The 25,218-nt window shown below is 44.1% G+C and overlaps 1 protein-coding gene across 3 annotated transcripts in view; it reads right to left on the bottom strand.

Moving 5' to 3' along the window:
• MEIS1 (Meis homeobox 1) overlaps positions 1–25,218 on the bottom strand; it is a 135,045-nt gene that overhangs the window by 92,353 nt on the left and 17,474 nt on the right. For all 3 annotated transcript variants that reach the window (XM_084901112.1, XM_084901110.1, XM_084901111.1), the window contains exon 7: positions 12,897–13,008. In XM_084901112.1, the coding sequence (XP_084757238.1) occupies positions 12,897–13,008 (112 nt within the window). The remainder of the gene's footprint in view (positions 1–12,896; positions 13,009–25,218) is intronic.

Genomic DNA, 25,218 nt, shown 5'->3' with positions numbered 1-25,218 from the left:
CTGGAGACATTGCCATTTCTGTCCAGCCAGGGTGTGGGGTAAGAGACACAGCCAGCAATGGCCAGTGATCCTATCCTCACATCTAGAGACATAAAGCTACATGTGAGAAGACAGAGAGGATGCCAGAAGGACCTGTGGTCTATAGGGCAGAATTCTGAAACCTTTGCAGGATCCTAAACCTTCCAAACCACGGCCCCAAACCACTCAGTCTCTCAGGCTGGTCCAGTCTCTTCCTCCAAAGTTTTTCTCTCCAGCCCCTTCCCTCTGCCTGACTTCATGGACCAACACTTCTGCATAACTGCAGCGCTGGCTCCCGCCCTCCCCAACCCACAGTGATCCCTCCTTCACTCAGCTCTGACCACGACACAGCTCCAGCTTCCCATGACTCCTCATTGCCTCTCAAACTTCCAGTTCCTGAAGACAACACCTAGGCGCCTTCATGATCCCGCTCCTGCCCTCTCCGGGCCTCACCTCCAGCTCCTGCGTCCCTGCATTCTGTTCTCTGCTCAAGCCTGCCTCATGTGCTCTGCTACTACTCCATCTGCCCCAAGTTTCCACCACAGACTCACCCCTGGGAGAAGCCAGGTGGGAGACTGGGAATCAAAAGCAGACTTCTTGGAGGATGAAATCTGGGGAATAGGTGAGGGCTGCCTAGAACACTGTGTGGACAAGGACTCAGACCCGAGTCCCATGCAGGCTTGATGAGAAAGGGAGCTGTGATTCATGAAGGACGCCTGCTGTGGAGTCCTGGGGTCAGGCCATGCCTGTGCCAGGCAGTTGCCTCCTATTTGCCCATTATAGGTGCCATTCCTCTACTTCCAAATTACATGAAACCTGCTCAATGGGGAGGCCCCACCATCATGTTAACCAGTTAACCAGGATGTTAACTGTCTGCTCCTCCCCTGGTCTGTTGGTTTCTTGATCCCAGGAACAGCCTGTTTGACTGTGAATTCTTACACTTAGCACTGGGCTGGTACACAGTGGACATTCAACGAATTCCCATTAAGTTAGTGAATGGGACTATTTCTGTCTTCCCCTGCAACACCCACGGGAGCACTCCTCTCCTGAGCTTTTAAGTCATAATATCAGGCAAGACCTTTTATTGGCGCCTAATTCATTCTTTGCACCCAAGGGGATGTTCTTGGTGCTGGAATGTGATAGGCCAAATGTATGTTTCACACGGACATCTCCTGTTTTATAGGTTACAATCCCATTCCCTCAGAACTTCCTATTTCAAAATCTGTGGCCCCTGAATCCCACCATGCTGTCATCAGCTCAGCCCCTCATTTTATCACCAAGTATCCGAATCTGCCAGCTCCACTGGCCTGTCTCAGGGCAACCCAACCAGGATGGCAAGAGCATTCACACTCGCCTTCCCAGCCCCAGGTAGAGGGAGGGAAGACTGAAGACTGAAGTTGACCCGCCATGAAATGGTCAGAAGGAGGAGATAGAAATGGCAGAAAAGGCCCCATGGCATCACCAAATAATCAGCACCTTGGCTCTTAGTAAGACAGGCTGTTACCTGTTTCAATCATGGAAATCAAGACTAGCTTAGATACCAAAATTAGGTTAAAGTAACACTGGGCTGAACCCAAATCCAGGTGTCTAGTCAAATCAGTCCATCAAATATTTATCAGGCACTTACACTTGCAGCACTGTGCTAGCTAAGGGGGATGTAAGAGGCGTTCTATAGGTGATGTTGAAGTTCCCTGGATCATTCCCTGGATCCCTGTGTGAGGACATGAGGGAAAATTCCTCTCGGGTCTTTAGGCCAAAGGGATTCTTCTGAGCAACCTCCATGGAAGCCATAACTCTTGTAACTAATTATAGTTCTTTCTTCATTTTGGCTGCCAGGAAGCTCAGAGCCAAATCATTTGCCTATTTCTAGCAAGTGTACATCTGTACATAATCTTTTAAGTCATATTGTTTTGTACTACCCTTATGACTGGACTCTTGTTTATTTTCCTTTCATTTAAATGTCCTTATCTAACCCTGGCCCATTTGGCTCAGTGGACAGAGCATCGGCCTGTGGACTGAAGGATCCCGAGTTCAATTCTGGTCAAAGGCACATACCCTGGTTGCAGGCTTGCTCCCCAGGAGAGGGTGTGCAGGAGGCAGCCAATCAATGATTTTCTCTCATCATTGATGTTTCTATCTCTCTCTCTCCCTCTCCCTATCTCTCTGAAATCAATAAAAATATATTTTTAACAAATAAATAAATAAATAAATATCCTGATCTACTTATTTTTCTTATTGTATACTATATATGTTTGTTACTTTCCTTAAGTCCTTTCTTAGAATGAAGAGAAGAACATGTAAATGCATTTTAAAATGAAGATACATCTTTTTAAATTTTTGTTTATCCTCACCCGAGGATATTTTTTCCATTGATTTTCAGAGAGAGTAGGAGGGAAGGGAAGACAGAGAAAAAGAGAAACATCAATGTGAGAGAGACACATCAATTGGTTGCCTCCCACACATGTCCCAACCCCTGACCAGGGCCAGGGATCGAGCCTGCAACTGAGGTAGGTATGTGCCCTTGACTGAATCAAACCTTAGACCTTCAGTCCGTGGGCCAGCGCTCTAACTACTGAGAAAACCTGGCTAGGACTCATTTTTTCTAAAGTATCCAAAAGTACACGAGGGTGTCAAGATGCTCCCTGTCCCGCTATAACATAGCGCTCAAGGAAATATTCAAGCTACCACAAACAAAATATTTAAAGAGACAGCATTGATCTAATGCTAATAATCTAACAACAAGCCTATTGGCAACTTTAGTGTTTCCTGCATTCACTCTTCAATTCCCCCTTTCTTAGAAATACATGGTTTTGAAGAAAATTTAAATTTTCTAGGTAAGGTCATGTTCTCTTTTTCTCCTGATATGGAAATAAGAAAAAAAGGAAGTCCTTCTTTCATTCCTTGTTAGGAAACAAGATGACCTGTGTCTAGGAGGCAATGCATAAGGGCTGATATTGGTAAGTGGGGGAAAGCCAGAGCTAATTGTACTAATCAAACAGAATGCTTTTAGGTTAAGTAATTACGGAAAATTATCTGCAAGACTGAACTAATCCACAAAGGCAGACACTTGAGCAAAACCCAACTCACCAACTACACTTCTGGGACCAATCAATGTGCGAGGTAGACAACGCCTACCCCTTTTTAAGGCAAGCGCTTGGCATAAATGTACTGTTTGGGTTAGTTTTTGCTAGGCCACCAGCCAAAACCTCTACCACTATCCTTAATTAGTGCTAGCATTCACGAGGGAGAGAGATAAACTCAGGAGCTGAGCTGCATATCACATCCCTGGCGTGGAATCCTGTCTGCTGCTGGGAACGGCACTGGACAGAGGCACCCTCCCAGGGCAGCACAGATACTCCCGCCATGGATTTCATCCTCCCCTCTGCCCTGAGATTCCTTGGAAGATACTAAGATGTTGCCACCGGCTCCCACCCATCCTTTATTGGGCCAGAAGATGGTACCCAAGAGTAGGAGGAGGCAGAACAGGCAGTTATACGGGTGGCATGATTTAAGGTACAATCTTAAGCCCATCTACCACCAAGTTCTGAGAAGAGCTACCCACTGAATCTTTCCTGAGTCCTCCTGTTCAAACACATCTCCGGCGTCTGGACAGGTGAGACCTCGGTATCTATTTACGTTTCAACAGAGATTGCCATGTGAGATGAGCCATCTGCCACCCAGAAGAAACCAGTCCTAAGGGAGCACTGTGCAGTCACAATCGGAAAGCATAGAGGGTTCCCGGTCCTCTTTAATAAATCATTACCCATCAGTGGCCATGTGCCCATAACTACGCTGGGCATAGGCGGTTTAAAGATGAAGACTAGTGCCTTCCCAGGAGCATCCTGGGGAAGCTGGGGAATGAATGGCTCATTTCAATAGGTGACAAAGGATAAGACACTGGCTACCATGACAACACAGAAGAGGGTCACTTCCCCCAACCTGCAGGGTCACAGAATACTTCCAGCAGATGACATTTAAGTTTAGAAGTCTTTAACCTGCACTACATAGACCACCCCTAAAAAAAGGGGGTCCATGGTTAGAAATCAGAAGATCCATATACTTTGGAAGGAACGAATTTACATTTTCTTCTCACTAACCTTTAATTAGAATTAGCATTTCTTTCAAGTGTATACCCAGATAATGAACCACAGAACTACCTGGGATTTTGTCACCAATGAAAATCATATTTACATATCACAATACAGTTGTTACAGATACCTTAAAATGTCATTTACATTTACCACTATTTCAACAGAATTAGTGCTAGACCTTTATATTTACTGCATAGTTACAGAGCACTCATATCCCTATATGATCATTTGTGGGATTTTTTTAAAATTTTGATACCTGGATTTCAATATACTTACTTTCCCTCATAGTCTTATGTGTTTTCTTTATGCATTAATAAAAACATTACTCTGACAAGATACCCATTGACTTCACCACATTGTCAAGGAGATTCCCACCCCCCTCTCCCAAAATGTGAAGGCTCCCTGAAGAGGATCCGTATGAGTCAGCAGCCAGGTCTCTAATGGTAGAGAAAGCAATGCCCAATGACAACACCAATGGTTCAGCATGCAGGGGCCCTGGCTGGCCACCTGGCTGTGCGAGAGGGTGGATCCAAGTGCTCAAGGTGGTCTCACAGGGCCTCAGAGATACCGAGCCTCTATGACAGTCAGAGGACAAGTTCAAGGTGTCCTTCTGCAGGTTAGACAAAACACCTCTCACTTGTCTTACAGTCAACATCCCTGACCAGAGTTCACTGTGTCTGGGTAGTTGGTATGTGGTGAAATAAATCAACTTGGCTCCCTAAGAATACTCAGTATGTAGTGAACATTTCACTTACTTATGCTTGGTGTTCTTGATGGCACACACAAAATTCCTGAGGGCAAACACTATGACCTCCTCATTGTATAGCCTCACACAGAGCACCTCCATACATAAGTGCTTAATACATTGTTGATGACTTGACTAGAATGTATACATGTATATCTCCCTGCTTAAATACAATGCATGACAATATTTTGGCCCATCTGCAGAAACGATTACAATTCTAGACTCTTTTTATCTCCTTGGGCTAAATGGATGCTTCCCTAAAATTAACTTCCTCACTTTGGCCTTGCCAAGAATGACACCATGTGAAGAATCCACCACGTGGGACAATGGATTCCCTCCTGGTTTGTTTTCCTGGGTAGGAACTGAAGCACACGTTTAAGCTGTGCCAGGCTGTGTGTGGTAGCCCTGGAATGCCTAGGAGGGCCGACCTGAAAAACAAGTGTTTGCTTATAGTTTAAAACCCCATGCAGAACCGAGAGAAGGAGGGAAGGTGAGAGAGAATAAGAGAAAGGTCTCAGTTAGAAAAGGAATTAAATAATTACACATTAAGATCTGGATTTCTACAACTCAGATCACCATTTTTATTATTTATGTAAGGCAATAAAATGCATGCTATTAATATGAGTTCAGAAGACATTCTTCTATATGTGATGCATTTAAGGGGAATCGCACCTTACAATTTTAGAAGGAAAGAACTGAGCCTTACGAACCAGTACCTCTGGGTCAGCTACAATAGAAATACATTCCTCTCTCCCTGAAAGGCTAAGGTTGGTACGAAGGAGCATGCGCTAATGTATGCAGACTGAGTGAAGCCAAAAGGAAGATGCCTTTTTAAGAAAGTTTCCCCATCTTCTGACTGCAGAGCTAAATGATGATTGACATACATCATAATGCTTACAATTCTTTTCCTCTCCTTTTGTGATTTAAACCTATCCCATGATTCTTGAGAGACCAATGTAATGCATTCTAAGAAAGTTAAAGAACTGGTACATAACTTCAGAATTCCTTCAAGTCTCAGTGGAATTGATATTCTTTAAGAAACAACTCCAACAGCAACACCAACAACAAAATTCCAACCCATTAAATACGAAAAAACAAAACAAACAAACAAAAACCAACCCATGTCTGCACAGGAGGCAATGGCAACCGTCGGTAGCAAAGTCTACATCACATACAGAGTCCACCCTAACACGGCAAAGCAAGGGGAAGACCGAATTGTGTTCAGTTTCAAAAGTTAGAGTTCTAAATTTGATAAGATATCCAGACCGTGAGTTCACACCTATACAAAAAGGAGCAATCCACAGAAAATATAAGAGATGGCCCTGTTGACGAATGCCCTGTCTTTTCGAATCGAAGGCCAGACCTGTTCAAACCCAATCACACGAGGATGGAATCAGTAAAGGTCAATCAAAGGCACGCTGAAGCTCCAACCGCCTCGCTGACCTTCAGAGCTTGTGACAAATTGCTATCAGTCAATGTCAACTAATGACAGTAGCTCTTTGGCTAATCAATTGTTCTAAAAATGATCAAGAAAACTACTCACAGGACAGCTCATTTTCACATCAATGCCTGTGAAGTATGAAAAGCTCATTTTTTTTTTTGAGTTTTTAATAAGCTCATAAGTAAAGCAGTTACTTGGTAACAGGGGTCACCTTCCAGAAAAAGACAGAACCTTTGTCTGCCTTTTACACATTCTTTTATGACCATATTATAGTAAAAGTATGCCATGGATATGCCAGAGGGGGCTACGTAATAAAACAGGTAACACTTCATCCACATGGGAGACAAATAGTCCTGTGTTCGAGGGAAATCTATTTGGGAGTAAATAATTTCAAATGCTTTTTTTTTTTTTTTTTCAGTTAAGGTGAAAAACAATGACCTCAAGTTTACTAGAAGATATTGCCTAATGGTGAGAAAATGCACTTTCTGTGAAGACACTCATGGCCAAGTTCACGCCCCTTGATATACAGCTACTACTTTTAGATGGGGAAGTTACATTTCTTTGTTTTACGATGACCTGCCTTACGATGCTAAGCCAACGGAGAACAGAAAACAGTTACCTCCCACTCAATGAGTCAATAAGAGGAAAGGTGACTCTGGCCCGGGGCGTTCCTGGGAAAACAGTTCGCCCTATCCATCTAATTCCACATGTTTGATAAGCTAATGATATGGACCTTTTGATAACGGGGTTTGCGGAGTGTAATGACTTCCCCTTTCTTTTTTCACACCTGGCTTTTCCCATCAGGAAATCATTTTCCCATTCCGCCCGCCACTGGCCTGCAGAAGCCACGGCCCAGGTACAGTCCAGCGTTGTGTGCAACTAAAGGAGCATGCCGGGCTGCCAGGGTCTAAGGGTGAGGCCTGTGGCCAGTTATGTTTTACTTTTCCTTCCTCTCCGCTAGAAGTGCATTCTAGAGCCACTGAAATATAAGAAGTTCCCTGCGAAGTACAAGAATTAAGAAGTCACTGTGCACAAAAATAGTTCATTCAACTCACTCTGGCCAACAGACAAATGAAATGAAAACACACACATACACACACACACACACACACACACACACACACGCACACACACACACACCACTCTTGGCTAAACATTTTTTTTCATTTTCAGAATTCTTAGGTTATCCTAAACATTGTTTTTAAAACTAGGTGGTTTTTTGTTTTTTTTAATAGAAAGAAGACTGTTTCTCAACAAGCAGCATTCACTGTATCTGTGTGTGTGTATGTGTGTTTGTGTGTGTGTGTGTTTTCATCTAAAAACCTGCAGATAACAGATTACACCCTAAACCTGAGTTGCTAAGGTAGTTTTTCAAATTAAAATATCCTCTGTCGCCTCCACCCTTCTCAAGTTGTCCGTAGGAAAGAAATAAAGGAGGGAGGGCGACACTTAAGCCGAGCCATAATTGGAAGTATGTGAAAAATGAAGTGTCAGTTTGGTCAATAAAGGGCAAAGGTCAAGGGGAACTGCAGCCCAAACTCTGTGCGAAATGTGCTCATTAAGACATCCAATCAGAGTGCTCCTTCCCACCTATCCCATTATTCATCAGACAGCTGACCGTTTCAAACGCCCGGGGTTTGGGCTGTTATTACTTTTCTTCTTCATGTAAAAAGGCAAGCTGGTATATAAATCGTTGCTTAGTCATCTGGAACAGAATGTGGCCCTTCCCCGCCTCCCTCTCTCCTGGCTCTCCCACCCCCTCCCCTCCAGCTCTGCCTGCTGGCTTCACAGGTCTCAAACAACTGCCTTGAGAGTCCCTTCAATAATAAATGGAATTGCCTTCTGCCTATAGGTTGCCTGAACTCACACAAAAGCTAGCGGGGAGGAGGATGGGGCGGTGGGAGGCATTGCAACTATTGATACATCATTCTAAAGAAGTTGCAGTGCTTTTCAATTGGGCCTCTTTAAAGAAACATGCTGTTTTTGCCTTTTTTCGAGGGAGCAAAGATACAATTGTGGATCTGAGTCCTGCCCCCCAAAGGACAAGTTCATAAGTGGGCTTTCGAGGTCCCAGCGATCGTTAAAGTCCTTTAGGGCTGAAATGTTTTACATCAAATTTCAATGTAGCGATTCTGCTGCTTCTTTATCCTTACAAAAGAGGAAAATGAGGTGAGCTTTAAGTGGGAAGTGTTCTGCCAGAAAAAAAAAAAAAAATGCCCTTACTTGTTTTCTGTGCTCCTAGTCTCAATTCAATAAATCTGTGAATGAGTGAAATGGGATAGGCTCTTAATACATAATACAAATTAATCATATCAATCATCAGGCTCCTCTGTACATATCCCAAGCATCATTCTATTTAGCACACAACACTAGAATCTCACTCGCCAGCAGCGGATAACCCCCCTGAGGCTAAGGCTGAGTCTGTCTTTTCCGAAGCTCTGTCTCTGTTACAAGGCACAGCTCCAAGCCCAGTGAGGCCTGGGGGGAGGGATGGGGGAGGGGGGTTGTCCAATTGATAACAGAAAGCATGTCCACCAAATGACCTGTTTTTCCATTCCTAGCCACGCAAGAGCACTTTGTCACCTAGAATACTATAGTCAGGAGCTGGGGGCTCTGGAATCAGACTGTATGGGGTTCAAGTTCAACGCTACCACCAACCAGAGTGTGACTCTGGGCAAGTCTCTTAGCCTCTTTCAAGCTCTGTGACCTTCCTTGACCAAAAGAGAGATGGAAAGATACTGACTGTCAGCCCTGACTATGTGATCTCATTATTGTATGGGGATCATGTATTCATGGCTCTTGACTTTGAACCAAAAAAGGGAGAAGCACCCAAATTCAAAATGGGGCCGGCCATAGGTAAAGCTGCCTTTGAGTCACAGAATGGCTGCCCTCCAGGGAAGGAATACAAAAAGGCACCAGACTGGCTTGGTATTCTCCCACCCCAACCACATGCTTCCGAGAGTAGGCCCGGATGACGGTCAGTAGGGCAGCAATGCACAGTAGGACCAATAAGGCACATGAAAGAGGCACGTATCTGCCAGTGTCAACCCTCAGCCTAGGAGACTCTGCTCGGGGGTTCCCGCAAACACCCCATCCCAAAGCTGTGACAAAACCAAGAGCGGACTCTGACAGCAACTCCCTCTTCAATATTTCTGAGCTGGACTTTTTTCCTCTTCTGAAGTGGGCAAATAGCAAATAATTGACAGGGAGAGAATAAGAACTCCATCGCATGTCTTTGGAAGTGCTTTGAGGAAGTTAAAGAGTAGACAAAATCAATGTCATAGCAAGGGCAGCAGAACCCTGGACCCAATACATTTATTTGCTAGGCCTTCCTTTTCCAGGCCCCCTTACAGGAGCTGATTAAAGCACTGATTCCCTGCGAGGGGCCCAGAGAGCTAATATCAAATGAAAGCAGATGTCCGGAGGAAGAGCTGAGTGATAAGCAATTTGAGTTGGGGGAAAGATTTATTACGCAAATCACGGATAAACAGAACAGTAAACCCCAGAAAAAAGAAATAATATACTTTGCTTTTTCTTAATTACCTCTCTGATATCTACACTCTTTAGAATGCCCAAGATTCAATTTTGTATTTTTTTATGCTTAGGAAAAATTTTTTTACTAAAACTATCCCACCAGTCACAACAGCCACTACTTTGGCAAATTATCAGGCACTCAAAATCCCCCCAATTGCTGCACACTAAATAGAAACTGTTACTGTATTTTGAAATCTTTCAGAACATGACAAATTTCCTGGATAACTTATTTTCTTTTATTTACTTTGAAAGTCCAAAAGAACGGGACTCATCGAGATGTATAGCCTGTTATGTGCCTACACTGTGCGGCAGATATGGAGGCCCAAAGCCTGGAGGATTTCTTCCTTTTGTGCCACGGGTGCCATAATGAAGTGGTGAAAATTGAAAAGGAACGAGGAGAAAAGAAATGCAGTACACATAATACAGTGGAGAAAGTTTTAAAATATGTATTACTGCTGTCTGTGGGGAAAACACCTCTTCGGATATGTTCTCGACAGATTGAGTTATTTCTGTCTATTGGGTATGTATAAAGACATATTTATGGATTTATAAATCTTTTGAAGAGGGCTGTTATTTACCCAGTTGACTGAAATGGACTCAAACTGTGTAAATAACTGTTTAGGACATGCACTACGGGCCAAATGCTGGCAGGGCTTCTGCGCCCGCGCCTGCCAGAAGAGGCAGACAGGGAAAACATGGGAAAGCCACTGCGCACAGTTAATCCCAGGCTGCACTGAGGCCCGGCTCCGCGGGCCTCGGGGATGAAAAGAAGATTTAGAAGGGTCATGGTTGGCATGGAAATGCACATATGTTGTTGCAGCAACACTTCTAGGCGTCGTTCTGCATTTAGCAAGGAATAAGTCACACTGCCAAAGACAGCCCGCGGGGAAGGCTAACGGTGGCACTCCTGACACCTGTATTATCAGGCGGGTGGGGGAGCGGAAGGGGAAGTCGGTCCGGATGGAACCTTTCTATTGGACCTTGGTGGAGGGAACTGGTGGAGAACCAGTTCTTTGGTGGAGAGCCAGGGAAAGAGAGCATGAAGACAAGACTCTTATGCAAGTAATCAGGAAACCGAAATTTTAGGATCTGACACTGCACGGGGACTTCAACAAATTCTTCCCCAGGACCTTTCCCCCCTCATCTGTCCAATGGGGCTAGACCTGGTTTATCCGCCACCCGGGACTGTTTCAGAAAGGGTCAACTGAGATCATTCCAAGAGTCAATGAGATGATGCATGTGAAAAAAAAAATGCTTTAAAAAACCACAACAAGTGGTGGTCTTTTATGAAAATGGTTACGAGAAACAATGCAAGTGGAAAACTCAAGCAATGTCAAGGCTCTCTGGCTCTTGGTCACAATCAAGGCCACCGCCACATGGGCCTTTGGAGAGCACTGTTGAAGGGAAAGGGGCATGGGAAAGTCCCAGTTGCTTGTCATGACATGTCAGCGGGAAAGACTCGGGTGGGGCATTTACCCTCTGAAAACCCTTTTATCAGATTATGTTGATATAAACGTAGTCCGTTATAATTTTAAACTCAAGCCCATGTTAGCTGTTCCCAAGCCTTCAACGCAGCGGCAGCCCGGCTACCTGCGTGCTCATGGATGACAGATACTTGAAAAGCCAGAAGTGAAAAAAGAAAAAGAAACCCAAATGGAAGCCCTGGGCGATGACCCCCGGTAGCAGTTTTGGAGAACAGGATGAAGGACTGCAATCCCATTCCCACCTTTTGGGGGGGTGCCCGGCGGAAGATGAATTTTGAAAGCAGGGCTCTCTGGGGCCAGCGCTGGCGTCACCCTAGCTATCGCGCCGTGAGCCATGGCACCACGACAGCAGACACACACCCCGGAGAAAAAAGGCCCCGGGGATTTGTGCTGCATATCGTTTTCCCGTAAAAGTCAGAGGACCGAGGTCACCTCCCTCGGTCTCAGCTCCAAACCCGTTTACTATTCCGGGCTCCATTTTTACTAGCCTTAGCGTTGTGATGAAGTCAGCGACTCTGCTTTGAACTAGAACATGTCTCAGATGCCAAAAAAACAAACAAAGAAAGGGACTCCCAGTCCAGATAGCATTCATGTGCCTAAAAAAAAAAAAATCAACTTTCCTGTTTTTTGTTTTCAAACTCATCAGGCTAACTTCACTGCGGACTGCAGTTCTAATGGGTAGAGAGCGTTCAAGTTAGAAAACAAAATTACTTTGCTGGCTAACAGCACTCCAATGAAATGTGATCATCGAAGCCAATTTGGGCTCAGTCGACCTATCTACTGTGGGCTCGACCAACCTCAATACAGCTGTCTTTACGGATTCTGATAGAGGAGGCTCTTTTAAACGTTGGTTGCGTTCATGGAACACAAAAGCCAGAGCCGCTGGTCCCATCAAAATCAATGCAAGACATCTGAATACTCTTCCACCTTTTGGCTGAAGATTGGCTTCAGGCCAAAACTTTATTTCCTATGAGTTCTGATTAGACTGGTCCATCCATGGGTATGTGTATTCAGAGAGCAACACAAACGAAAGTGATCTGGTTTCTTTCCCTAATTCCCTGTATTCCAGCCTTGCAATAAAGCCAAGCACTTAAGAGATTCAGATAAGCAACTGCAGAAGAATGGCTTCAACCCAATGGAGAGGGACCCCTAAAAGGGGTCTGAAAGGCCCGCCACCTTCTAAGCATTTTAGGGCATTGCTAACTTGGAATCCTACTGGGTGTCTTCATGCGCACTTGAAAATTCCTCTAAGGGCAAATAATAATAATACTTTTTATTTGTGTGGGACAGTATTAGTAGCCTACTGTCCACATGCATTCCAACTTTGACTTCTCCAGTCTTGCCCTTGATTGATTCACTGGCCCTGTTTGAAGGAGGTGCCCGGGTGACAGGTGAGCAGCTGGCCTGGCATAGGAGAAGGGAAGGATAGGGGCGTAACGTAAGAGGAGCAGATTCTTCTAGGACATGGGGTTTATGTTCTAGGAAAAGCTGTATAACGGTCACCAACTAGACTACTCTGCTGTTTTTCAACCCTTCAACATGAAACACATAGCAAAGGAGAATCAGGAGAACAGCTTTCCTACCTTGCTCACTGCTGTTATCCCCGCTGTGTGAGGTGTGGCCGCCGCTGGAAGGGCCCGGGGTGCCTCCCGAACGAGTGGATGCCGTGTCATCGTGATCTCTGTTCCAGGAGGGCTGTGGGGACACAAATCGGAAATCCACATGGAGCGGTCTGTCCCCACTGGTCCCACCAGATCCCACCGCGGGACCGGGCCACGGAAGGTAGAAGGGACAGCCGTGCCATCTTCCCCACCCCCCTGCGCACACGCTGCCAGCTCAGAGCTCCGCTGGCACGTTGAAAACTGGCCCATTTCTGCTTCTAAGCTGAAACGATATGTACAAATAGTTATTCTGTAAGTAATTGCATGCTTTATTACCAAGGAAAACAAAAACATTCCGAGCAAGAAGGGGGGGTGGGTGGGGGTGGGGGGAGAGAAATGCTGCCACTTGATCCTGACTATTTTTAACATCAACAAACCCTCTGGCACAACAGCCTGCCACTCTGAAAACGCAGAAATGAGAGCGGGGGTCCATAAGGGGGCGGTGATAGATAGCGGCCTCTGATTCATCCTGGAAGACAAACATGGCAGAGCTTTTAAGACCTCACAATTAGGCTGGGGTCCATAATAGCAAGTATGTGTCAGCTGTTTGCCGGATGGTACATGGCAAATGGACCAGGCACGGGGACAAAAAAGAGACGAGGATAACAATAGATCCGCACGGGCTGTGTACACTCAGCCCCATGCCGAGCTCCATGTACTATTGAACGGAAAACAGATGTTACTTCTTATCAGTGGGTGTGTTTGAAAGTAACATTCGGATAGGAAAAAAAAAATTGGCTGTAAATTAAATTCTTGGGGAAAACAATCATGGTGACACTTCCCCCCAAATCTCCCTTTATCGCCAGAAAAGATTTTAATTAGCTTTTAGTGCTAGCTTTCAAAAACAGCCTTCTGAGTCACTGGTCATCCGCAGCCCAGTAGGGATGATGCAAAATAGAGAGCTGGGTCTTGGCTTTGTCTTCCAGGAAGCGATAGTTGCCTTCCAGACGATTAGTGGGAAAGCAGGGTGATCTTGTATGTAAAGTATGTCCACATCCCTTTCAGTCACAGGACGTCAACGGGTCATGACTGTGTCGTAAGTGGTCAAGTTTATCGGCCCTCCCGGGATTTTCAATAGGCGCAAGCAACACCAGAGTGCTCTTCGCTAATTTCTTGAAAAGCATTTTCATGTCCCAGAGAAGATACGGGAGGGCGCTGAAGAGATCAAAATGTTTCAGACAGCCAGGGCGAGAGAAGGAAAAATGCCACCTCAGAGGCATGCTCTGTAAGAAGCAGGGAGAGATTGACTGCCCCATGAGAAGGATGCTGGCCTGCAACCAATTCTGTCAATATATATATATATATATATATATATATATATATATATATATATAATTGATTTTCCACAGAGAGGAAGGGAGAGGGATAGATAGCTAGAAACGTTGATGAGAGAGAAACATTGACCAGCTGCCTTCTGCACACCCCCTACTGGGGATGTGCCTGCAACCAATGTATATGCCCTTGACCGGATTCGAACCTGGGACCTTTCAGTCCACAGACCTACGCTCTATCCACTAAGCCAATCCGGTTTTGGCCGATTCTTTCAACTTGGCCAGAAGATTGCCACGGCCTGGAAAATGAAATAAAGTCACAGGAAGATTCGCCCCTGGTATGCTGGGCTTGGCCATTATGGTTATTCTCAGCATCAGTGCTCATTGACCTGCCGGTCCTGTGATGGGGAGATGGGGGAACTGTGAAAAAAAGGGCTCTGGATAAACACGCATTCTTCGGCATACCAAGAGAATGCGGTAAGCCGTAATCTGGAACACATGCCCAGAATGCAAACAGTTAAACGCATAAATTTTCAGTTTGGACAACTGCAGCTCTAAAAGGGGGACTTGTTTATTCAGAGCTCTGCAGAAAGAATGGTACAGCACCCAGGGGACAGACAATGCCAGGCACAAAACCCCGGTGCCTCGACATGCAAAAGGATGTTTTTCTATGTGCTACAAATCCCACTTGAAAATATAATTAGAAGGAGAAAATGGCAAACTATTGCATTAACTGTAATTGAACAAAAGACCAGCAAGGCATGTGGGAGGCTGCAGGAACCCGTGGGAGTTTCAAGGATGCACGCCATCCTGCGAGTGACATCTCCTGGGCACTCTCATTTTATTTATGTTGTCCCTCACTACTCCCGCGGACTGCTGATCCGACTTGTAATTAATAGGCGAGCGAGTGGTAACAAGCGAAAACACAGAGCCACGGACTCACCTCATCAGAAGCTTGTCTGATAATCTGATTAGGACCAGGGCTCCAGAAAGGTGACTTAGAACCAAAGAATGATGCCAGGCGACACAGGGAACTGTCCTCCTTTCTGCTACCATGGACCTGATATATTCACTATCTTTTAATGAGCTCCGCTGATTTATTCAGCTCTGCTCTGCTCCCTCCCCCACTCCTCCACTGTGCAAGATATAGATTAATTCAATGCTTAATTGTTTAGTAAATTCAATTTCCCACATTCTATTCTGCATAGCTTTAGCTAAGGTTCTTAAATCTTCAGCGGTGAGCCCTGAGCCCAGTGTTTGTGATCTGCGCCTACCTTTTTTCATCACCATTTTTCTTCATCCACCACTTAATTCACCATGAAAAGATTTTCCTTGCTGGAAATTCTGATTCCGCTATGATCTGTGAGGCATTCCGATTCATTGCATTTTCATTGTGTTGGGTCTTAGATGCCGGGCTTCTCTTTTCTCACAGCTATCGCCACATTATACAGGCGTTCATGCAAGAAATGTTGGATTCCACCTCAGTTTATCCAAATTTTGTGCAACCTCTATGTTTCAATTTTTATGTTCGCCAAAAGTAGGAGCCCATATTTCCCACCTAATCTCATTCTTCTCACTGCCTCCCTCATCCTTCGAAAGGCCTGTGGGTATGGAGTGCACTCTCTCTGAAATGAAATCTAACTTTTGTGGGCCCCCTCTTGAATTAGCATTTTGGATATTAGCATTTCAAGAACAGTGTCTTCACATGAAGCTGAGCAGCATTAAGAGAATCCGCAAGGTTACCAAAACAGAACAAGAATTATGTTTAGCTCAGTTCATTAAGCATGATTAAAGTCTCAGGATCAGAAATAGCTCATGAACTCTGCGAGTATAAATATGTAGGACAGCCCTAATCAGAAAACTCCCCCCAAATCCATCCACCAGAGACTCGGTGGCAAGATCATATCTCTGTGACTGTAATGTGGTTACACTGAACATCATTATTGTTTTTAAAATAAAATATGTGCATTTGATTATGTACATCATATATCTGTGAAGTTGTGAGTTGCTTGGGGCCACTTGTAAAATAAAGCTGACAGAATAAAATCAATGATGCATTGCATTACCAGTAGATGTACAGCAAACCTTAGTCATGGTTCTAAATTAAGTCCCAAAGAGGCTCTTTTCTTCGATGTATATAATTTCAGAGCAAGCAATGTCTATGTTCTCATCTACTGAAAATCTGTTAAGACAAGAGGTCCTCATCTAAAGTCCACAGACATTCTATAGAAGGGGGAATTCTTATTTTAACAATAATTGTGATGATGTACATACTTATATTTCCCTCCCATTGGGATAGTGAATCCATAGCTATCAGCATTGTCATCAGATTCTCAAAGGGGTATGTGATTCTTGAAGTGTTTGAGAACCACTTCTCCAAGAGATGCTCACTGGGCTAGATGAAGAAACTAGGGCTGGAAAGACCTGTGAGATCATGGAGTCTATACTCTAACTTGAAATTGAGAGCCAGTGTCAAGTAGTGACATGGAAGCGATGACCTCCTTAGCTACAGGCTCCTCCAGAGCCAGGCTAGTATAGGAACCTTCCCTGTCCTGTTCTTTCCTGGCTCAGCACAATGTAGAGGGCACACTCAGTACTCCATCTGTGCTCAGCGAATTAAACTGTCCCATCAACCTTCCCACAGACACACTGCAACTTCCCAAACTCTCCTTCCACCTGAAAGAAGCTATCCATTTGATGGCTTTTTTCCTTCTTGACTTTTTTCTTTTTTTTTTCTATTTGTGCCTTAATTTTGGACATACTTCAGGGCTTCCTGTCGTTTTTCATTAGACAAGTCCTTTCACTGCTGTGATATGAATTATCACCCCTATGCTACAAAATTTATGTCTCTGGATTCTTTCTTTGGTCTTTGGACTTGTATGGCCAACTGCTGCTAAACCATCTCCATACAGAGATGTCCATGTCACTCGGCAAGTCCAAGCTAAACTCTCTCCACCAAACCTTCTATACATTCTACCTTTGTTCTTGATCCCAGTGGGTATAAGCCAGGGCATAAATTTCAGAACCACCTGGGACACATTCTCCCCGTCCCCCACCACACAGTCAGGCATCAAGTCTTGCTCATTTTCGCCCCTGAGTAGGCCCCCTAAATAATTCTCAAATAAATTCTTCACTTTTCAACTTAGAGATTCCTGTTCTTTTTAAGGCCCTCCTAGCTTTAAAGAGTTCAAGAATAATCACTCCTTTAGCTTTAAAAGTGTTCTATTCCACTAGAACAAGCATATCAAACTCATGGCCCGTGGGCCACATGCCTCATGTGTTTGGCCTCTGTTAGCCTTTGAGTTTGACATGCTTGCACTAGAATATAAGCTTCATGAGGACAGGTTGTGCTCACCTCTGCATCCTGCATATCTAGCATAGGGCCCGACACTCAGGAAATGCCTGTCAATGGACTAACAGCTCCCTACGGCCTAGGATGCTCGGCCCTTCCTCACCCTTCCTTCCTGCAGGGAATGCCCTTCTCTGCCCTGCCTGGTCCCAGCCCCTGATCACCTCCTACTGTCTTAATTAAATCACAGCTCAGATATCACCTTCCCCAGAATGCCTTCACACACACACACACACACACACACACACACACACTTCCCTAAGGATGGGCGAGGCTCTCCTCCCCAGAGCACAGACAGCACCCCATGCCCTCCTCTGTCACTTGACTCTCATATTGTTGTGTGGTGGCCTGTTGTGCCTGTCTACAGTTCCACACTGTGAATGTTCCGCAGCCCTGGACTATACCTTGGTCACCCTTCCACCCTCCCTCCCAGGACAATGTCTATGCCACATTAGATACAAATATGTTCTTGAATAAATAAATGAATAACTTAAGTGATATATAGAAGATCCCTGTGTTAAACTGTCACCGGATGCTATGCTCTCCTATATTAAATATCATAAAACATCTAAACACGACTTGCACGATTTAAAAACATATCACAAACTCTCATTCACATAAACACACACCACCATAAAAATATATTAACACTCAGTTGCAGTAGAACACAGTCCAAAGAAAGGAAACTTGAAGCTACACATATCCCAGTGTGAAATCTGACGACGACACTTACATGTCTTAGACAAGTCACAACCTCCCTAACTGTTCATGTCCCTAATCTGTAAATGGGGATAAAGAAATACTCCTCTGCAGACATAACATACGTAAATTTCCAGGCATGCAGCAAGCACTCAATAAATAGAATTTACTATAGTTGTTCATTTAACAACACAGGCTGACCTAGTCAACCCTGAAATATCTACATACAGGTGTATTCAGTTATAGGCCTTCTGGAAGGAAGGGTTAACCTGAGCTGGCTTAGCATACAGCTTGGTATGCCTTGGGCTATCTCCCAGCTGGTGTGTGCTCAGGGAATGCAAACTGATCTTATTTTCACCTTCAAATAACATGATTTTACAGGTGGCTTGCTCCTCCCCACCCTATCAAGTCTAATTTGATCCCTAATATTTATAAATCATGTTACAGTATACAAAGCACTTTGACATATCTTCTCTCTTGGTCATCCATCACATCAGTAGGATGCCAGAATCTTTTTTGTTGTTGTTGTCCAGGCCAGAAATACTGGGGTTCTTTTCTCCCAAATTTCTACACTTCCTGTCCTATTCCAAAATATGGATAAATGACATACATAGCAGCTCTGTAAAAAATGATGAAATCATCATAGTGTTCAAAATCGAAAGTTAGTCTGCACCTATCCATGGGCGGGTCTCTCTTGCCATTTGCGTTTTCCAATCAGCAGAGTCTCTTGAATAAATGATCTCTGGGGCCTGAAAGAGCTGGCGCATCTCAAATGAACCATAAGCCCCTCCAGGCCGGGGGAGTCACCAGTCCAGGTGGGGAATACACCCATGTGTGTGGTGCTCCTACATACACACACTCCAATCCCACATCTGCACGTGTCCATACACACATGCACACACACACAGGACGATGCTCGCCCATGAAGCACACACAGCAGACAGGGTCACTGAGGGCCACCATCCCACACCTCCAGCGTTGTCACATCTCCTTAGCCCCCTCTGCCAGACTTTCTCTGTCTACACAATGTCTCTTAGGATCCGTAAAGGCACAGAACCTCAGCAGATTGATGATTCCTTATATGTTTCTCAATCAATGATGTCATCTGAGGAAGAGGGACCAGAAAGACCCATGCAGAGGCGCCACTATGAAAAGACACACATGTTTACCTGTATGTGTTTGAAGTGGAGAAATAGGAAATGCTGAGATTCTCATTTATTTATGAGTATTTGAGAGTCTGTTAGGGGCCCTGATGGGGTGTCTCAGTTGGTTGGGGCATCGTCCCACACACCAGAAGGGTGCAAGTTCGATCCCTAGTTGGGGCACTTGCAGGAGGCAACTGATAGTTTCTCTCACATTGCTGTCTCCATCTTTCCCCCTCCTCCTCCTCCTCCTCCTCCTCCTCCTCCTTTTCTTCCTCCTCCTCCTCCTCCTCCTCCTCCTTTTCTTCTTCCTCCTCCTCCTCCTCCTCCTCCTCCTCCTCCTCCTCCTCCTCCTCCTCCTCCTCCTTCTTCTTCTCTCTCTCTCTCTCTCTCTCTCTCTCTCTCTCTCTCTCTCTCTCTCTCTCTCATCAATAAGAACATATTCTTGGGTGAGTATTCAAAAAAGCAAAGTCTGAAGTCTGATATGCTGACACTCCTATTTGAAAATCTTAGTGACACCTGCTTAATAACTGGAACACACTATGCATGTAAGCATTCAACTCACTCCACAACCAAAGAGCGCCTACAATTTGCTAGAGCCCTAGGTAAAGCCTGCTCCTCTCAAAACATACGCCCCTGAGGCTATCTCTACCCAACTTCAAATTCAAGTAATTCAGCAAAAAAAAAATGTGAAATTCTTCGTATGGATTTCAAAAGAATCCCTGGAAATCATTAAGCAAAATTCGCTTAAGCATGACAAGTGTGAGCAGGGTGTTTTGTTTGAACACAGTACACCTGCCCTCTTCCCCTGTGAGCTTTGAGATGTTTTTAAATACCAGAAACTCACAGATTAATACTTCAGGGTGCACACATGCTGTACATGCAGGGGTTGCATTAAAATGTGCTTGGGAACGGCCTAGAGGTGAAACCTCTTCTAAGTGCACGCTCTGTCCTGCTGACCCAGGAACAAGTGTGGGGAGGTGATGGCTGTGCTGGGCAGAGCTGGCAGGAGCCTGACGCAGTGCCTGGTGGGGCCCACACATGCCTTCCACGGGGAGGCCCACGTGTTAGGAGGTCATCTCCCCGCACACTTCTCCCGACTCTCTCCATCCACTCTCCTTTTTCTCATTTCCTTCCCTGTCCCCGTCCCCGCCCTCACCACCTTGCTTCTGCCAAGCCTGTAGGCCTGCCAGGGTTCTTGTTGAGCCCTTTTTAATGCCGTGATAAAATATGCTTATTGCCCCACTTAAGAGAGGCCTGAAGGGTAATTTTGGGGACGCAGGGCAGATGGCAAATTGGTGGTGAGTCCATGGCAACCCAGCACCGCTCTCCGAATCTGCGGCTCTCAGTGAGACACCGCACTTCCTCTTCGCACCCTTCCAGCCCGACCATATCTGCCACGGAGGACTTTAATCTGGCAACGCATCTCAATGACTATCCAATTAGCCCTCAGTTATGACTCGGCTTTAATGACTGCCTTGTGCCAGCCAGTGTCTTTACAAACAACCTGAGCGTGTCTAGTTCTGCATCAAATAAGGTTGATTTGGAAAACCTTAACAATTTAGCAACTGTGATGTGTTGCTTTAAGTACACACACACACACACACACACACGCACACACACACCATTTCTAAGCGCACACATATGATCGTATGATAGTAGTCATGGGTAGTTTGCAGAGGCAGAGACAGCATCTGTTAAATTGAGCTCATTTCCCAGTTCTCACGTACCACAAATAAAACCTACAAAAAATGATAATTTTTCAAACACTGAATCCTCTCTCTGTGTGTAATGAGGCATAGAAAGAGGAGGAGAAGAATTTTTGTGCTTTTTTTTTTTCCCCCCTTCTTTTTGCCTTTGGTGAAAATTCTCCAAGGAGTAATTTCGTCTTTAAAGGAAAAGTTTTGTGTCAGGTGACTGAGCTCCAGGAATCACTGAAGCCTCGGGTTCAGACACAGGGAGACACACAAGCACACACTCACACTCACACACCTACACTACAACATACACCCAACACGTGCGGAGGAGTCAGGCAAAAAAACTGTGGGAAATTTAATTTTAATGTTAGACTGTAATGAAATGTAAAGCAGCTTGGCAGTCAACCACAGTTTTAACGTCCTCTAACCCTCAAATACTTTGCTGTCCTGCACAAGATTATGCCCCATTCTCCGCAAGGCCTGGCTGCTAGGGGCGGTGAAGGCAGGGACTCCAGGAGGCTCTGGACCAAGCCAAGCACCGTGGGTCACTTGCCCAATGCCCCTTAAAATCTTAACTGGCCCACAGTCTGATACCTTTTATGACTCAACTCTGAGGCTCTCAGGCCATCACTCATCTGCACGGTTGAACTCATTCATCCACAACATTTTAAATGAATCCATAATGCTAAGCAAACATCTACCGATATAAACCATCACCCAAAATACTCTAAAAGCTTTCCATAAGAAACATACACAGCCCTGATACATACATCCTGCCCAATTGCTTTACGTTGAGAATCAATGCCAACACCATCCCGTGAGGACCCCACTGTGGCCTCAGAAGAGAATCTAGATTCCTACATGGGGCAGGTACCGTCAGGGAAAAGAAGTTACAAGCAGAGAGAAACTGCTACCAAGAAGTGACCATCAATTTCATTAAAAAATAAATAAATAAATAAAATCTTAAAACCGGAAAGTAGATGAGTAATTCACAAATTATTCAATGCACTGAATGTTCAAATTCTACTAAGCAGTTTGTTGTGGAGGAAAAAAAAAAAATCTCATAAACTGAAGAGATGATAAAGCCTCATTACACTAGGAATCTTAGTCAAAGTTCTAATTTGTGTCTTAATAGCATTTCCTTTTCCTATGCCATCGTATTGTGGCTGGCGTGCTATTAATAAAAATAAACTCCTGTATTAAATTATTCTAATGACTCTATGAGCTCCCACTCCTGAAATCGTATCTATGAACCGTAGTGCAGAGTCAAATGTTTACATTTTTTAAAACGCTCTAATCCACCTGGCACCATATATTTCCAAATATTTATACCAAAATATTTAAAATTTTATTCTTCATTTATCTGCTAAAAGCTTTCTGCTGAAATCCGGAGACTTTTCCTATCCTTTCTATTAGGATTGGCAGAAGAATCTTTAAATTATGCCAGTGTACCTGGAGTCATAAAATCCCTTTTATATGTTTGATTGCTTCCCAATGTTTTATTTCACATTTGTAACAGCATTCAGTGCTCCTCATTCTGCAAACAAATTAAGATAAAATAAACTCAAAAGTGTCTTATATGAAACAATTTCAAACCACGAATTTTCTAGGCAACCATCCTAGCAAAAGAACATCTGCTAACGCAGAAAACACTGTATTCTGAGTGCAAGCAGCTAACAAGACCTTGTGAGCAACTGGACCTTAGCCATGTCGCATTTGCACTCAGAAATGTGGGGAAAAGGTACTTAGCACAAGATCTGCACATAACTGCTATTTGAAGTTGGACGTGAGAGCGAATCTGTAGCAATTCACTGTGCTGTCTCAGCAACACAGCTGAGGGACCAATCCCTTTGACACTATAATGGAATCAGAATGATAATGACCCCTCCTCATTAAAATTAAAACAATATTTTTCTTAAACCCTATGATAAAAAACAAAACAACAACAAAGTACCCAATCTTTCCCCCACCCCAAGTCAAAAGCATGTTTTTTATAGTTGGGCAGAATACAAGTAAAAAGATAAAATATTATTCCATGTACTGTGCTGTTTACTTAAGGTTTACTATATTAAATGCTTTATATGCATTCTTATGTAATTTTTACAAGTAACTCAATAATGTGTGATCTATTACTGTCCCCATGCTACAGATGGTGAAACTGAGGCTCGTGGAGGTAGACACTCTCCCAGCAGAGCCTCGTTCAAACCCCAGAGCTCCGTTTCTACAGTGAAGATAGCTTCTTGGGACACTGCTTAGCTGAGTGACAATCCGTGCGCTTACTGGTCCTTCCTCCAGTGCGGCTGAAGTTTTCTCTATTCTACTTCTCAACGCTCAGTCCAGAAAGTCCACAATTTTGATGTGAGAAGGGGGGAGGGGGGGAGCGGGGAAATCAGTCAACATGCAGTCTGGAATCCAAGTACCTATGGCACTCTACTTTGGATAAAAGAACCCTGGAAATGGATATTTACCACTGATATCCACTCACAATTAGCAACAGGGGATTTTACAATTTCCCTGTGGTTTTCTTTCTGGAAGCACTTCAGCTTTTTGTGTTTTCAATCAACTTTTATTTTGGAAGTACCTAACGTTCCTCCAGGATTTCTAACTCTTTAAGCTCTCACAATGTTAAATGTGGAGACGGGTGTGTGTGTGTGTGTGTGTGTGTATGTGTGTGTGTGGATTATTCCTTCCTTCGTCATTTATCTTGGGCAAAATCACCGGAGAGGCTTTTCTCAAAGCATTTTGAACTTTAATTTACATTACTGGTTCCTGGAATGGCCAAGTTTTCTATATTTCAAGGCACTTAACTGAGAGCTCAGCCAAAGCAATTGTGAATTCCAGAAGCAAGAGGCTGAGTCGCAGTGTGGGTGCACTTTTTAAGGAATTTCAGTTAACCAGAATGCCTTTCTTCAGCCATCCCCAAGGCTATTATTCTTCAGGCCATTCATAGTATGTTAACGGTTATAGAGTATTTGGAGTATTGGATGTATACCACACCTGAAGAAAAGCCCCCTCATTGATTTGTTCATGTTTTATTCTCCTCTTTTCCTATTGGCATGTTCTTTACATGCCCTCAATAAATATTAGACGCTCAAACAACTCACTATTAGGGTGGCAAGCAAATCTTCAGAATGTCGAAACAGTAGAGGGAAGAACAATGCACCTAATTGAAATGGCAGAGTAATTTGGAAAATAAAATTGAGTTGCTGCAAATTCCAAATTCCAGAATAAAAATGTTTATGCTCGCACAAATGCAGATGGATACCAGCTTTGAATAATTATTAGACTAAAAAAAAAATACGTGAACACCAATGGTCCATTGGATATGCATAGAACAAGCACCGTCTACGTGTCTCCATTACTTTGGGCAAGGAAATGCAGGACACAATGAGTCTGATATCTCCCTTGATGATTTTGTTATTGAACAGAGCTTTCAAAATCCCACCATAGGCCACGCCACCACATGCACACCCAGGATTAAAATTTCCAGGGACAACATTCTTCAGAAAATGTACAACACATTCAAGGACAGAGAAGCATGCTGAGAGAAATGAAGGGGTTAAATGATTCTGCTACTCAGTATCTCTTCCCCCCCCCCCCCAAAGAAATCAATTTATCACCACGATCAATTTAAAATGTCAAGCTCCTGATTCTCTTTGGCAGAAACTAGAGCCCCCCCAAACTATGACAATTAAAATAAAAAATGGGAAAATGCACTTGCATCTGGAATTATGAAATTCAAATGCGTAATGAGATTTATCTGTACACCCAGATTTATCTGTAACCATATTATCTTCTTAGGTCCATGCCAATTTTGGCGGAGAGGCCACCCATATCTGGCAAAGATAAATTCCATATGCTCTGTGGAGTTATAGCATATTTCCCATAAATAATGTATACAATAGACTGTAAATAAATCATACATTTATCCGAACTGCTCAAGAGTGAAGGGCAGGGTGGGTACTCAGGAGATGGAGTCTCTTATGAATGAACAATTTCAAATAAAAGTAACCTTTCATGGTGAGTTAGTTATCACAAAGTTCTTAAACTAACATATACTGAAGTGTGTGTGTGTGGGGGGGGGGG

Source organism: Pipistrellus hanaki (assembly GCF_964339955.1).
Source record: "Pipistrellus hanaki genome assembly, chromosome: 12".
Classification (NCBI taxonomy): Eukaryota; Metazoa; Chordata; class Mammalia; order Chiroptera; family Vespertilionidae; genus Pipistrellus; species Pipistrellus hanaki.
This window is presented reverse-complemented; position numbering and strand designations above follow the sequence as displayed.